The 13928-nt window shown below is 49.2% G+C and overlaps 1 protein-coding gene across 4 annotated transcripts in view; it reads left to right on the forward strand.

Annotated features, from left to right (window-relative positions):
• The window catches only part of LOC138580854 (very long chain fatty acid elongase 4-like), a 298176-nt gene that overhangs the window by 213142 nt on the left and 71106 nt on the right, over positions 1–13928 (forward strand). For all 4 annotated transcript variants that reach the window (XM_069651730.1, XM_069651733.1, XM_069651731.1 and 1 more), the window contains exon 4: positions 572–652. In XM_069651730.1, the coding sequence (XP_069507831.1) occupies positions 572–652 (81 nt within the window). The remainder of the gene's footprint in view (positions 1–571; positions 653–13928) is intronic.

Here is a 13928-nt window from a genome sequence, read left to right on the forward strand (position 1 = left end):
TTCAGTCATCTATGGACATAGACCATTAAAGTGAAGAGGAGGTGTGAGGAGGTTTGTTTTGTGAAAATGCAGAGTTTTGTAGTGAGGTTAGATTTTGGTCCTAGTCTAGGACTGTGCTGCCCAGGGTCAGGATGCGATCTTGCGTGGCCGGATGCATGCCATAGCTTTGGGGTTTCCACTGACTATGCCTTATTTGTCTGCCCCTAACCCTGGGGAGTTGTAAATTACTCTCTGGATGCCTGCCTCTGGCAATTTGAAACTAGCTTGGAAAGTAAGATCGCCAGGAAAATTAATTAATTGAAACAAATTGACTACCTTAACTTGTCAAATTTTCTAATGCCCACAGTTGCATTGATGTAATATATTTGCACTAAACACATGCTGGGAAAGCCACTTGGGTGGGCTGGAAAGTAAATGAACTGTTATTTAGTTCTTCACCCATAGCCTGTTGGATCCTTGCTGGTGGGTGTAAATGCAGGAAGGTCTTTTCAGTGTATTGTAAATGACATCATGAATCTCTCACATGCCCACAGACTGTCATGCCTGGTTTATGTTTCTTCTCTTCTTTTAGTTCCTAGTGACTTCTGTCCGGGCCAGTTACAGCTACCTCTGTCAGCCGGTGGACTACAGCCAGAGTGAGCTTGGACTGCGGGTAAGATGGAGGCGTCCTATTCTGTATTACAAGCACAGTGTATATGCCCACCCCTTATGATGTTAGTCACCACTTGGGTGTACTTGTGTAACAAATTGTCTCATATAATGGAATGACCGGTCAGATCTGTACACAGATCACCATTTGTGCTGGGCAGAGACTACGGGCAACCATGCTGGGCGTAGTAAAGGCAATTGATGGGCACAAGTCTCATGTGGGCCTTGGCAGCCTGCCAGCTTTTAAATACATGAAATACCAGCATACAGTAATGCAATTCCATTAGGATAGGCACTTCTGTCATTGGTTCTGTGTGCAATATGCAAGGCAGAAGTCACAGTGGAGATTTAACTCTGAAGCGTAGTTGATAAGGGGCAATGTGCTGAGTAGCCTTGGGGAACTTAATAAGCTCCGAGTATCAAGCATATCTACCCCCATTGTATTAACTTTAAGATTTTATTTATAGGCTATTAATTATTATGGAATTTCAGGGTTAAACTTCAGATCTGTATTAGCTGTGGATGTCATAGGTTTTATACTTGCAATAGGTGTTATATATTTGATGTGGCTACTGTGAGACAGGCATGGCATCAAGAGAGCCACAGACTCCAAAGTATTCATTTTAAAACCTTTATTTACTAAGGCTCCTGGGTTGGTGTAATGTGTGACTGGTCCGAACTGTAAAGGGATGGTTCCTTTAACTGATATTTCTAATGGCTGTCGTTGTCTAATAGTCCAAAATAAGTCAGTCTGTGTCTAAACCTATGATTGCCCTCACGCTTTACTAAAAATGTAATAGGAAGTCTTTTGAAAAGGAAAAATAGTGATTCAGCGAAAATGGCAAAACCAAAGTTGGTATCCGGTGGTCTTCTCACCAGGTGTAATATGGTCAATGTCACACAGATGGGAATCGCTCAACAGGGCTGTTTGTAAGACGTTCTTCTCAGGGCCCTTACTGTGATTTCGAAATGCCTTCAATGTCTTTTGTGTTCGTTGGGGTTCTCTTCCCCAAACTTCAACTTGTCCACTTTACTTTCCTCAATAGGCCCTTCGGTGTTCCCTTGCCCAAGCACGGGTCCCTTCCAGCTTTCAACACAAAACAGTCTCCTTTCCTCATTAGGCCTCTCAGGGTTCGTCCCCAAGCTCAGGCCTTCTCCAGCTTTCAACACACAAATATAGTTTTCCTCAATAGGCCTCTTAGGGTTCCCTTCCCCAAGTTTAGGCCTTTTCCAGCTTTCCAAATACAGTCAGTCTCCTCAATAGGTCTGTCAGGGTCTCTTCCAAAAGCTTAGGCCTTTTCCAACTTTCAAAACCCAAAGCAAAATATGTCACAGTTCCTTTTTAGTTTCTCCGGGTGCCCTTCCTATAGCTTAGGCTCCTCTAGTTTTAAGCACCAATTCAGCAGGCCAGGATGTGCCTTCTCCTTATATATCTTCTGTTTGTACATGCCATCCTCCCATGGGGTAGAAAATGCCACACTCTTTGCTTTTCTTCAGCACAACCACTCTGACCCGTATGCCCCTCTCTTTGTTTCTTTCCTCTGTCGTGCACACTTGCACTGTCCTTCATTCCTTCTTTGTTGTGCCTCCTGCACGCTTCTTTCGTGCACTCCTGTGCTTGCTTCTTTCGTGCACTCCTGTGCTTGCTTCTTTCGTCCACTCCTGTGCTTGGTTCTTTCTTTACGGGTCACTGGCACCCTTTTAACACTGTTTTTTCCTTTTGTGCCTCTTGCACCTTTTCCATGGAATTCTGGCCCTCTTTCCACTAGCAACACTTTGTTGTCTGACTTCCTTTCATTTATTATTTCATAAATGCACGTTTCCCTAGTTTTTCGCTTAGTGTCACTTGTATCATTGCCTTGTTTAATCTTCCCGTTGGCTTCAATCGAACACTCACACAAACGGGATCCTCTTTCGTACCTGTTTCTAGTTTTACTTTGTATCGTGCTCTTCACAACCCTGCTCTGCAATGCTTTCAGACTTACTGGGCTGACGTCTGCGCTTCATCTCCACAACGGCTCTTGGTTCCAAGTGCAGGGTCTCACTGCCTGCCAATCGGACACTGCTGGGCTCTCTCGCCGGCCCAGGGGAACGAGCATTCGCATTCACAGGTGCTGCAGAGGACCAGATCGCCTCTTGGCTCCCATACACAGACCCTTCTTGGCTCCCTGGAGACACAGCTCCCTCGCCATGCTTTGGCCCTTTCAAACTGCCGCTTTTCAGCGTCTTGGCCTCCCGGTCTCTGGCCTCTGGTCCTGCGCAGCTCTGGGGTCTCAGTTCTCATCCCAACTTGCTCTCCTGCTTGCTCTCCTAGTCGTTCATTCCTTTGTGTAAGACCACACATTTTTATAATGAAAAGACCAGTCAAGTGTGAAGGGTTACTATTAAATGCCTGATCCTGTCTGACTCTATTAGTGGGACAACTTGAGTTCTTTCTAGGGTAGATTGCCCTTACTTTCCCCATGTTATTCCTACGGGTAATTGTTACTGATCTTAGTTGCCTTTTCTTCGTCTCAGTATTTGTTGGAAATGGGTTGAGATGGGACTTGACTTTAGCAGGCTAAGTTCTGACATGGTGATTGATGGACAAAAGGTGAATCTCTTTGTATTAAATTATGCCCTGTGTTACTCCGCCTGCCCCCTGAATAGGCCTGCCCCCTGAATATGCAAGCACGGATCTGTATAACCCTTCCCATGATTGATCGAAGGGGAAAGAGAAAGAAGCATTGGAATTGGGATTAGGTCTTTGTCTCACCTTGCTTCCCCTTTCCCTGGAGTTGCTCTGGGATAATCGATTTCTCTTTCTTGGGTTAGGGATAATAAGGGCCCTGCATAACCGACAAAGGCTTCTGGGATGTCCCCATCTATTGTCCTATTGGAATACTGTGTCTATTCTAGGGTATTCTCGTGAGGGCAGCCCGGTCTTCCCTACCCGGGTGATCCTACCTCGCTTGTCCACCTGCATGGTTGGGATCCAAAAGCGATGGCCATCCCCTGGCCACCTGAATGGAGGATTCTCAGGGTCTACATGGGAGAATACCCCTAGGTTTCTCACACTACATACAATAAAAACCTAACAATATGATTAATTTTTCTGACTATCTTGTATTTTTGTATCTTGATGCTTTTATAGTTTAAGCCAAAATAAAGTTTTAAACAAATGAACTCTGAAGCCGAATTTGCAAATCTGCCTTTGCTGATGGGTAGAGGGAGAAGTTGGAGCTTGAGCAGTAGCTAAATGTAGAAAGTAGGATAGGAAAGGTAAACATAGGAAAGTTGCATTTTCTGCATTATTTGTAAAAAGCTTACCTCCCATGAGGTCCAGTAGTTGGTTAGATAGCTGAATCAGCTGTGCACCTGCTGTTATACATTTTTGCAGCAGCCAAGACACCATGCGCTCGTTCAGACTTGCATCTTCTACTCTGGATCGTTTTGGTGATTTGTTTCTGTGAGGGAAGGATGCCTGATCCTCATAAAAGGATTTTCCCTTATTGCATTGAAGCCTCCATAGTGGTCAATTGTTCTTTTTTGGGAAGGGGTTGAATCAGCTTCATGTGTTTGTAGCTTGGGGATGATACAGCTTTGAGAAATAGAAATAGTGGTCCACCACGAATTAGTCAGGCATATGTTGGGAGACAGAACTGAACAAGTATAACATGCTACGGAGACCTCATTGGTACCAGTAAAGTCTGTTAAACAGAAGAGAACCTGAACCAGACCTATTCCAGGGCTGGCCGGGGATAGTGTGCTTGCAAACACTTATTTCCTCCAGGTACTAGTGATTGCCGACTATCTTTACATGTGAAATGTTCGGTCAAGCCCCCATGATTAGCAGACAGTATCTCAACATTTGATACAGAAGGGTCAAAGGCAAGCAGCATTAAGGGGATGAAAGACTGGGTTATGGAGGTATTGGTGGGTGCGTTGGTAAAAAAACGGGCAGTAAAAAGATGTTGGAGATCAATGCGTGTCGACAGAAAAAAATTGGGCCCTCCTGGCAGAAACCTCATCTAACAATCTATTTGAAATGTATATAGAGTAACATTCATTCCAACAGGGGAGACCAGTGGACTTGTTAAACTGTATTTTAGGCTGCCTGACTGCATTAGCAATTAATTATGCAAATATGCCTGAAGTTCAGGTGGTTGTTAATGGCTCAAATTCTGGAACTCCCTCCCAGACCACTTATATTAGCCAGGAATGAGAAGCCCTGTTTTAGTAGTCACATTTGGCAAACTTTGGGTGTAAGCAAGAGTCGTCTTTGAGGCAACTTATTGTTCGGCCAATTGCAAAAGTCTGGATAGGAAGACATTTGTTCCAACAGAAAAAGAGTGAGGAGATGTTGCAGATCGAGCTCTGGACAACACCTTTGAGTTACTGCTCTGATTTAGGCATTGAGTCAGTATTAACTTCTATATTTCTGAACTGTTTTACTGGTTTGACATGTGGTGCTAGGGCCAATCGTCAAAGTCACATGTTCGAAACAGATGATCCAGTGGTGAAGAAAATGGGTTAATGTCTTGGTTGCGTGGAACTTCACCACATTTGCTTTAATTCAAGACCTACTTTTACTTGCACAATCGGATTGGTCAAATTTTCTGAATTTAAACTACTGTAAACAATGAATACAAGTATGACGATTGTGCTTCTTTCACCCAGCAAAATGGAAGAACACAGTAAGTCATTGAAGTAAGAAGTCAATTGGGAATTATTTAAAGGTTTCATGAAACATACACAAAATGCCATATCTAACCTCAAAGCTATTAATGTATAGATGTTTTTTATAAACCTTATTGTTCTTGATATTGTCCTTGTTTCAATAAGTATGTAGACATTTTCAGTAAATAAATCTGCCTTTGGTTGCAGGGAGTTGGCTGTGGGCGCTCTGTGCTGCCTGTATCGTTGTTAACAGTCTGAGGGTTACAGTAGTTCATAGGGACAGGGGCGTAGACTGGGTTGGGACTGTGCAAGCAAGCCTCCAAAAATGTAAATGCTCACCCAGCCGTACAGAGTGGGGATTTACAGGTTAGTCAGTAGTTGAACTGCATGGCCGGTGGCGAGATGGAGGCTCTCTAGCTCCACATTGCATATCCATAACCTGAAAGCTTTCTCTGCTACTTAGACCCTGTCTGCGTAGAGCGCGGGAGCCAGAAGTCAAAGAGCAGCAGTTGAGAGGTAGTGTCAGTCAGAGTCTAGTAAGAAACAGGTAAGGGGAAAAGGGCATTTATGTATATATGTGTGTGTGTTATGCCAGGATTATATGTATGTATGCGTGCATGTGAGGGGGTGTCTGTGTGCATGCTGTAGTAAGTCAGAATCAGGAGATGGACAACTCATTATAGTTTTGGCTATAAACTTTTAGTGAGAAAAAAATATTGTAGCCCTATCACACTGTGCCCTAGACTAAAATAAAGTGTTTGAGAAGGGTGCACGTCAGGTCGTTGTCCAAATAATGATGGCCTTTGTCAGTCACCTATGTAGCTTGATCTTAACCTACAACTATTAGGAAACAAAACCTAAAGAAAATGGTATGGCCTTCTTGCCCAGCTTAGCTTGTTTCACAATGTAACCTCCTTGTTAAGGGTTGGTTTTAAGAGTTGCTGCCCTTCTTGCAGTCCCAGCGTGGATCATGTCCCAAGTCTCCTGCCTGGGGAAACAGTTTCTGTGGGCTGTTGAGCCTGAAGACTTAACCAAGACCTTTCAAAGACTCTTAGTTGGCTCAACCACTCCAGGCTTGGTAAACCACTGCTTCGGTTCCAGCCCCTGCCTGAGGTATTGGGTTCTCTACCCCCTCATGGGGTCGTAAGTCTCTCAGCCTTACTTGGGCTGTTTTCTCCTCCACCTGCTCTCGGACTCTTCGGCCTGTCTTTTTTGTATTTATCTTACCTCTGTGTCTTGCCTCTTATCGGGGTGGGCACGGTTCGGCCCGCACAGGCCTTCCTCTCAGACTGTCACTCCTGCTTGGGGTATACGGACTGTTGCGGTATACGGACTGTTGCCCTGGTTCAGGCTCTTCGGGCTCTTAGCTCCTTTCTGTATCTGATTTCTCTCACCCCACCGGGAGGGGTTTAGATTCTCTCCTCGGGCTGGGTAGCAGTTAGGCCCTGCTTATTCCTTCTTCTTTCAGACCCTCACTCTGGCCGCTGGTATACGGACAGTTGCCTTGGTTTGGGCTGTTCGAGCTCTTGGCCCATTTCTGTCTCTGGATTTTTTTCATCCCTGCATGGGGTGTTCAGATTCTCCCCTCTTCGCAGGCTGGTTAGCAGTTTGGCCCCTCCTGGGCTTTTGGGAATCTAATCCCGTCTTGGGGTACTGGCTTTCTTTCCTTACCTTAGCACATCATGGTGATGTGAACCCTGATTGATTGAGATATTTGTATATCGCTTGTATCACAAAATAAATCGAACCACTGCGCGGATGTTGCAAACATGAGAGTGGTAGCTCAATCTGTTTATGAGGGCTTTATGCTTCCTCTACCCTTTCCAGAAAATACTTCTCTTATCTATTTAAACAGGTAGGTTTAATTTCTTCGAAAAACTGGCAGGGATACCATAGTTCTTGGGTAAAGTGGAAGACTGTTCCAAAATTTTGGTCTGAAAACAGAGTCTACGGTCTCCTCTGGAAACACTGGGCCGGTGGAACAATTGGCAGATGTTTTTCTTTTGATCTTAAAGACAGAGTTGGTTGAAAACGATACATCTTTTCCATGGGATAGCTAGGAGCTAGATTGTTCAAACACTTGCAAATGATACATCCTGTTTTGAATTTAATCAGATCTTCCACTGCCAGCCATTGAAGTGATCCCTACTCCAAACACCACTCCAACTGCCGCATTTTGTGCCTTTTGCAGTCAATGTATCTGTTTGGCAGGAGGCCCCATCAAGAGGCTATTGCAATAGTCCAACTTGGAATGTATTAGGGCTCCTACCACTGTGGCATGGTCCTGTTTAGGGGCATAGGGAAGTGCCTGTCGAAGCCCTCCTATGTCTTCTACTCTCTCGCCCTGACTTGGGCTATTTTCTGGCCGGTCTGCTCTCCTTGCAGTTCTCTGAGCCTCCTCAAACCTGGCTTGCTGTGGGACGTTCCTTTGGGTTGGCAGCAGAACAGCTCTGGCTTCCCTTTTGGCATCCGCAGCAATGCGCGGGCTTCACTTCTTTGTGGCAGCTACCCGGAACTCCGGTCAACCACGGCTCTAGCAGTCGCATCACTTTGCGGTATGCTGGGGCCAGGCTTCTTAAACTGCCTGCCTGACAGCAGTGAGCAGCGCTCTACGCGGACTGTGTGGGCTTTCTCCCTGACTCTGCCTCCCAAACAGTGGGCCTTCCTCTACGTCTTCACTCCACAGGTTGGCAAGCCTCTCTCCAAATAGCCAGTGAAGGCATTGGCTGTCTGAGGAAGGGGAGGGTTTTGCATATTCTCTACTAAGTGTCAGCCTATCCCACAAGGTGAGGGGCGGCGCCCCCCCTGCGGGATCCCGCTTGCAACGTCTCCCATGGGGTGTGTGGTTTAGCAGGCACGCCTCACAAGTCCCAAAGGAGGTGGCTCCCCCCTCAGGCAGAGGGGCCAAATTCTCTGGATTTGTCAAATCACGTACATACAAATTAATGCAGTGCAAATGTTGTGTATGGGTGCAAGTGTGATTGTGAGTGAGAATGCAGTGTGAATATTCTGGGTGCTTGTGTGAATGACCAAGAGATGCTGTGTGACTATTGGATGGATGCTTCTGATGCTTGTTAATCTGCTTAGAATCACATGCTGTGCATATAGTCCGACATCCAGTGGTAACCGCAAAGTATTGCATCTTGTCTTTCGGGGACTGAAAGGGGACGTCGGCATAGGAGTGTCTGTAACACTATCCCTATCGTGACGTGTAGTGTACTCAAAATACCTCATGCGCCCAGGTCCCTCGGATTGTTTTTTCCTTTCAGATAACTAGTCTCCCTATAGCGGAGCTCTTCATAAGAGACATTGTTTATCTTTATACCGACTTTGTCAGTTATTTCCCCATAAGTCACTTCAACAGCGATTCAAGCAACTTCAGCGAAGACTGTGGGAAGTTTCTACGGCAGTGGATTTCGGCACCTAAGATCCGGTGGCTGAGCCATCCACAGGGCCGTGCCTTCTGGCCAGCCTACACAGTAGGGAGAGTGGGGTTGGGGAGGCCATATCTTTTGCTATGTCTCTCCTCTTCCCCCTCTTTGCTCTCTAGGGCTGGTCATCTTTTTCTATACCTTCCGCTATGGAAAGGACACCATTTAGGTTCTACACTAAGTGTCAGATACCCGTGGAAAGACTAGCACAGTACGTGTAAATCTTGTCTACCCCTAGATCACAATGAGAAGCAGTGTGCGGCCTGTAAACTCCTTCGGCCTAAGACCCTTAAGGGGTGCCGTGTAAAGCGGTTGGCCACGTACGGCATGTTGCGGGCTGAATTCTTTTTTCCCACCGCCACACCCGCCGAAAGTGACAGGGGCACTGATGTCATAGACCTTGAGGCGGATGCTTCTAGGTCCGCCATACCCGTCCCCGAACCCTCTAGGCCTGACGTAAGTCTCGCTTTGGGGACAACACCCGGCGACAAGGGCGTACAGAAACCACACACTAAGCGCACAACCCAATCACTGGTTTTGCCGGTTCTGCCAAAACGGGTGAAAGCGCCAACAGGACCGCCGATAATTTTGACGGAATCCTCTGATCTGGTAGATCAGCAGCCTTCCCTGCATCCACAGCAGCGTCTTGCAACTGGGCACTCCCAAAGTTAAGGGCGCTACCTCTAAATCTGGTTTGGACACCGAAGTGCGATCATCCAATGCTCTGGCGCCCCCTAAGGCCTCGGTAGGCCCGAAACCTACTCTAAGCCGCCCTAGCCTTTCTGCAGGTGAAAAATCTACCGCTAGGCCCTCTGGCGCCGCAGTAAATCTACCAGTGACCCGTTGACACACACTGATTCAGCAGAGATTGGGGAAAGTCTTGCGAGGATTACTTCAGCGGTTGGGCTGATGCCTAATAAACCGTCGAAACACATGGAGCGTGCCGTGGACAGGTCTAAAGACGCACCATGGCACCCCAGTACTTGCGAAACCTACGAGGAAGTCGAGCCTCTGTCCAACACCCTTGGGGACAAATTTCAACACCAATGAGAGGAAGGCGACGCTTTTCCACCTTTTGTCCCTTCTGGTTCGTCTAAGTGAACCAGGAAAAGGTTCGAAGGGTGCATGGACGGCCTAGAAAGGATTTTCTCGCATTCAGAGCAACCTTCCCCTAAGAGATCTCGTGAAGACCCTCTTTTGGTGTCGGCTTCACGTTTCCCTGAAAATCTTGACTCTCAAGACCCTTCTGCTTCTGTCCACCATGAAGATGTGGTCCAGAGGGACACTTAACAAGACATCTATGATGAGGAAGAAGACCCTTCCTTTCTGCAAGACTACACTGATGACCAGGCGGATGCCATGGCCAACTGGGAGGAGACCCAGCAAGTGGAGACGGAGCCATGGGCGCTCCCTACGCAAGCTCTGGACACTGATGTCCTATGCCTGGATTCCCCTCCTTCCACTCCGGCCCACCAGGCCTCGCCTGTGGACGATCAAATGGCTTTCAATGACATCTTAAGGAAGGCAGCAGAACACTTTAAGATCACCACCCAGGAGGCGGTACCCAAACAAGATTTCGTGGAGGACATTCTCAAAGAGAAACCCCCCCCCCTCAATCCAAGCCATTCCTCTCCTGAACTTTATTAAAAGAAGGTTTGCCACCTCCCTGGTCATGCCAGCACAGACCCGGGCAGTGATTCCAAGAGTGGAGAAACTATTTCGGCCATATCCTACTGACCCTCAATATATTAAAGGCCATTCCACCCCCGACTCCTTGGTAGTCACTACCACCCGGAAACGGGCAGGGGTACCCCTTGCTACAGGGGAGGCACCTCCGGATAAGGAATCTAAAAGGTTGTACGCCTTAGGTAAGCGTGTTACTTCGGCAGCTGCGTTCACCACATGCATAGCAAACAGTACATTACCAATTCAAGGTGTTCCCCTTCGGCATTGCCTCAGCGCCAAGGGTGTTTACAAAGGTCCTGGCAGTATAGTGGCAGCACACCTGCGCAGACAGTTTACCCTTACCTCGACGACTGGCTTGTAACAGGACTCTTACGACACATGCTTTTTGAACACCCAGAAGACCGTAGACCTTCTCGTTGATAGAGAATCCCAGACTGAACAGAAGTCCAGTATAGTCCCCAGTCCAAGTAGAACAATTTCTGGGGGCTCTAATTCGGACGAAGGACAGCCTCATCTTCCCCTCCAAGAGGGTTCAGAACATGCTTTTTCAGATCCCTCAATATGTGGCAGGTCGGGAGGTGACAGTACGCAAGGCCATGCGGCTGCTAGGTATGATGGCGTAATGCATATACTTGGTTCCCCACATGCGCCTATGCATGCGTCCCATGCAAGAGTGGCTCAACAGCCAGTGGTGTCTGGCCAGCGGACGATGGGAAGATCTGGTAGTTGTCTCGCCAGCCCACGTTCTCTCTGCAGTGGTGGTTGAGGGAAAACCACTTGAAGGGGGAAGTCCTTCACCACCCCCGCAGTGGAAGCCACTCTCACAACAGACGCATCTCTCACAGGGTGGGGGGGCTCTCCTGCTTCAGCAGACAGCGCATGGAGTGTGGTCCCCACAAGTAGCATCCAACCATATAAACCTGTTGGCTGTATTCATAGCCCTGAAGGCCTTTCAGACACAGTTACAGGGGAAACCGTGGTGATACTTACAGACAGCACCACAGCCATGTACTACCTAAACAAACAGGGGGCACACACACTCCAGGGCTATCCAAGCTGTCCAGAACATTTGGATGTGGGCTCTCAAACACAAGATGTTCCTGCTGTCCCAACACATCCTGTTACGCTCACCTGTTCCCATCGTCTGTCTCATATGTTCTGTTCGTCTTGTAGTACCGGTGTTTTATGTACAAGCGCCCTGATGCCCTCGGGCTACCGGCGCTATACAAAAACAAAATACAATACAATACAATACAATACCTGGTCTCTGCTGGGATATTGGGGCACGGTTGGAGCCCTCCCTGGATTTGGCTTTTCTGGATCTTGCTTTACCCCCAGCTGCGGCGATTTGGTCTTGTCAGGTTGCTGGCAATGCCCTTGGGGGAAGGTAAGAGGCAATTATAATGCTGTGACTGAATTGCGATCCCCCTCGAACCCCTCGTGCCAGAATGAGACGCGCAAGCGTTTCTCATAGGCTCTCACCTGTTCTCCAGCATGGGGTCTGGCATGGATTCACATGCTCATGAATATTCCCTGTCGTCAGGCTGGGAATCCTCGGTAAAGAAAAAACCAGTATCAGTTTCGTTTCTGATCTGTCTTTCGTAGTAATAACCAATCACTGGTCTCTGCGTCATACTGACCACAGCCAATGACTGCCCTCTACCTAAGCACCGCCTCTGGCAGCCATCTTCAGATTTTTACCGCACGTTCATGTGTTGGGATCCTCGTGCTATTGCTCTCGAGCGTTAGTGCTATTTTTTCGCGCTTTTTCACAAAAACTTCGATTCTTTCGGTCAAAAGAGCCTCAAGCTCCACCGATCCTACATCCGATCAACGGGGACCCGTGTCGGATTCATCTGTGCCCCTCAAGGGTGAAGATTTCGTCGAGCTACACTTCGGAGGACTCCAGAAGCTTCTCAGGCCCGGTCTCGGAGATGGCCCAGGAGAAGGGAAGCTCGACGCCCGGAAAGCTGTTCAGGGCCTGCCCTGGATGCCAGCTGCAGAACGTCTTCAAGGAGGACGAACACTCTTTCTGCCTTTACTGCCTTCATGGGGACAAGACGCACGTGGAGAAGGACTGTGCGTTTTGCGGCAACATGTCGGAACGGACCATGAAGGACCGCCATCAACGTCTCGCCAGCTGGCTGGAGGGTAAGAGCCCGTCTGGCGAGAAGAAGAAGAAATCTGAGCGGTCTTCTAAGACCTTTGAGGGCGCCCCGGCGACGGGGGCCCAACATAAGGCCAAGCACCGCGAGTCCGCTGGCACCGGGAGCGCCGAACGGTCGGGCTCTACGGGCGCCAGGCAGGGCGCACCCTCCCCGGCACCATCAACCACGAGCCAGCGCTCTGGGTCGGGTAAGAGGAAGGCCGAGCACCCGGCGAAGCTCCTGGAGAGGCCCCGGTCGAGCTCTAAGGCAGAGGAGGAGCGTGGCAGTGCCCCCTCCCTCAAGGATAAGGCGGTGAGCGCACCTAAGGTGGTGAAGGCCTTGATCCATTCGACCAAGCCCTCTATCGAAACGGTCGCGGCGGCCCTGGCCCAGCCTGTGGAGGCTGCACCAGTGGTGGCGGCCTCGGGGCCCAGAATCTCCCTGCCTCCTCGGAGGGAGTCTTCTTTTATGCCCATCGATAGGACCCCCGTGAAACCCTCCGTGGGGAAGAAGAAGGGGGGGCAGGGCGTCGTCGTAGATTCGGCCTCAACCTCAGAAGAGGAGCTGATCGAGGTCTTAAGCCACGGCCTAGGCGTGGAACAAGACCAGCCCGTCGGAATGGGCCCCGACGCAGGTGACGACGACGACATCGTCGAGGATACCGACGGGGCCCCTGCTCGCCCGTCGGATTCCCCTCTGCCAGCGCCGCAAGACAACTCAGCGGCCATTTTGTTGGCTATACAGTCCTTATGCTCCGAGATAAGGACGAGACTACCGTTACCGACGGAGGAACCTCTCCCGTCGGGGGATCCAGAACCGGGACCTTCTGGTGTTCCCCCTACCAAGAAAAGAAGGATCCATCCACCGCCTCCTTTTCAACCGTCGCGCCCCGTCCAGCCCTCCTCCCCGTCCACCCGAGGGGATGATACGGGGACTGACACGGCAGCGACGGGTACGGACGACGAGGCATACGACGAGGATTTTCCGTCGTCGCCTCCCACCAGGGCTTCTCCGCCCGACGAGATTGGATCGTTCCACTCAATGATCGCCAGGTCATCCGAGCTTTTCCAACTCTGCCCTGAGGAGAAGAAAAAGGAAGGCTTCCTTTACCAACGGCGCGAGGCCAAGAGGAAGACGGTCCTCGCAGTGCCTCTGTTGGACGACATTTGGGATGAGGGCCTTTCCCTCCTCAAGAACCCTTCCACGACGCCAGCGAAAAGAGACCGGTACGAGAAAAAGTACCGGGTCCCGGACTCGGCCCCCCTATGCCTCCGGGCGCAGCCTACCCCGGACTCCGTCGTCTCCGCGGCAGCCAGGAAGAAAGCGGGGGGGGTGCGGCCTCCACGTCGACTTCCCC

Source organism: Ambystoma mexicanum, chromosome 3p (genome assembly GCF_040938575.1).
Source record: "Ambystoma mexicanum isolate Mex_15411 chromosome 3p, UKY_AmexF1_1, whole genome shotgun sequence".
In the NCBI taxonomy this organism is placed as follows: domain Eukaryota; kingdom Metazoa; phylum Chordata; class Amphibia; order Caudata; family Ambystomatidae; genus Ambystoma; species Ambystoma mexicanum.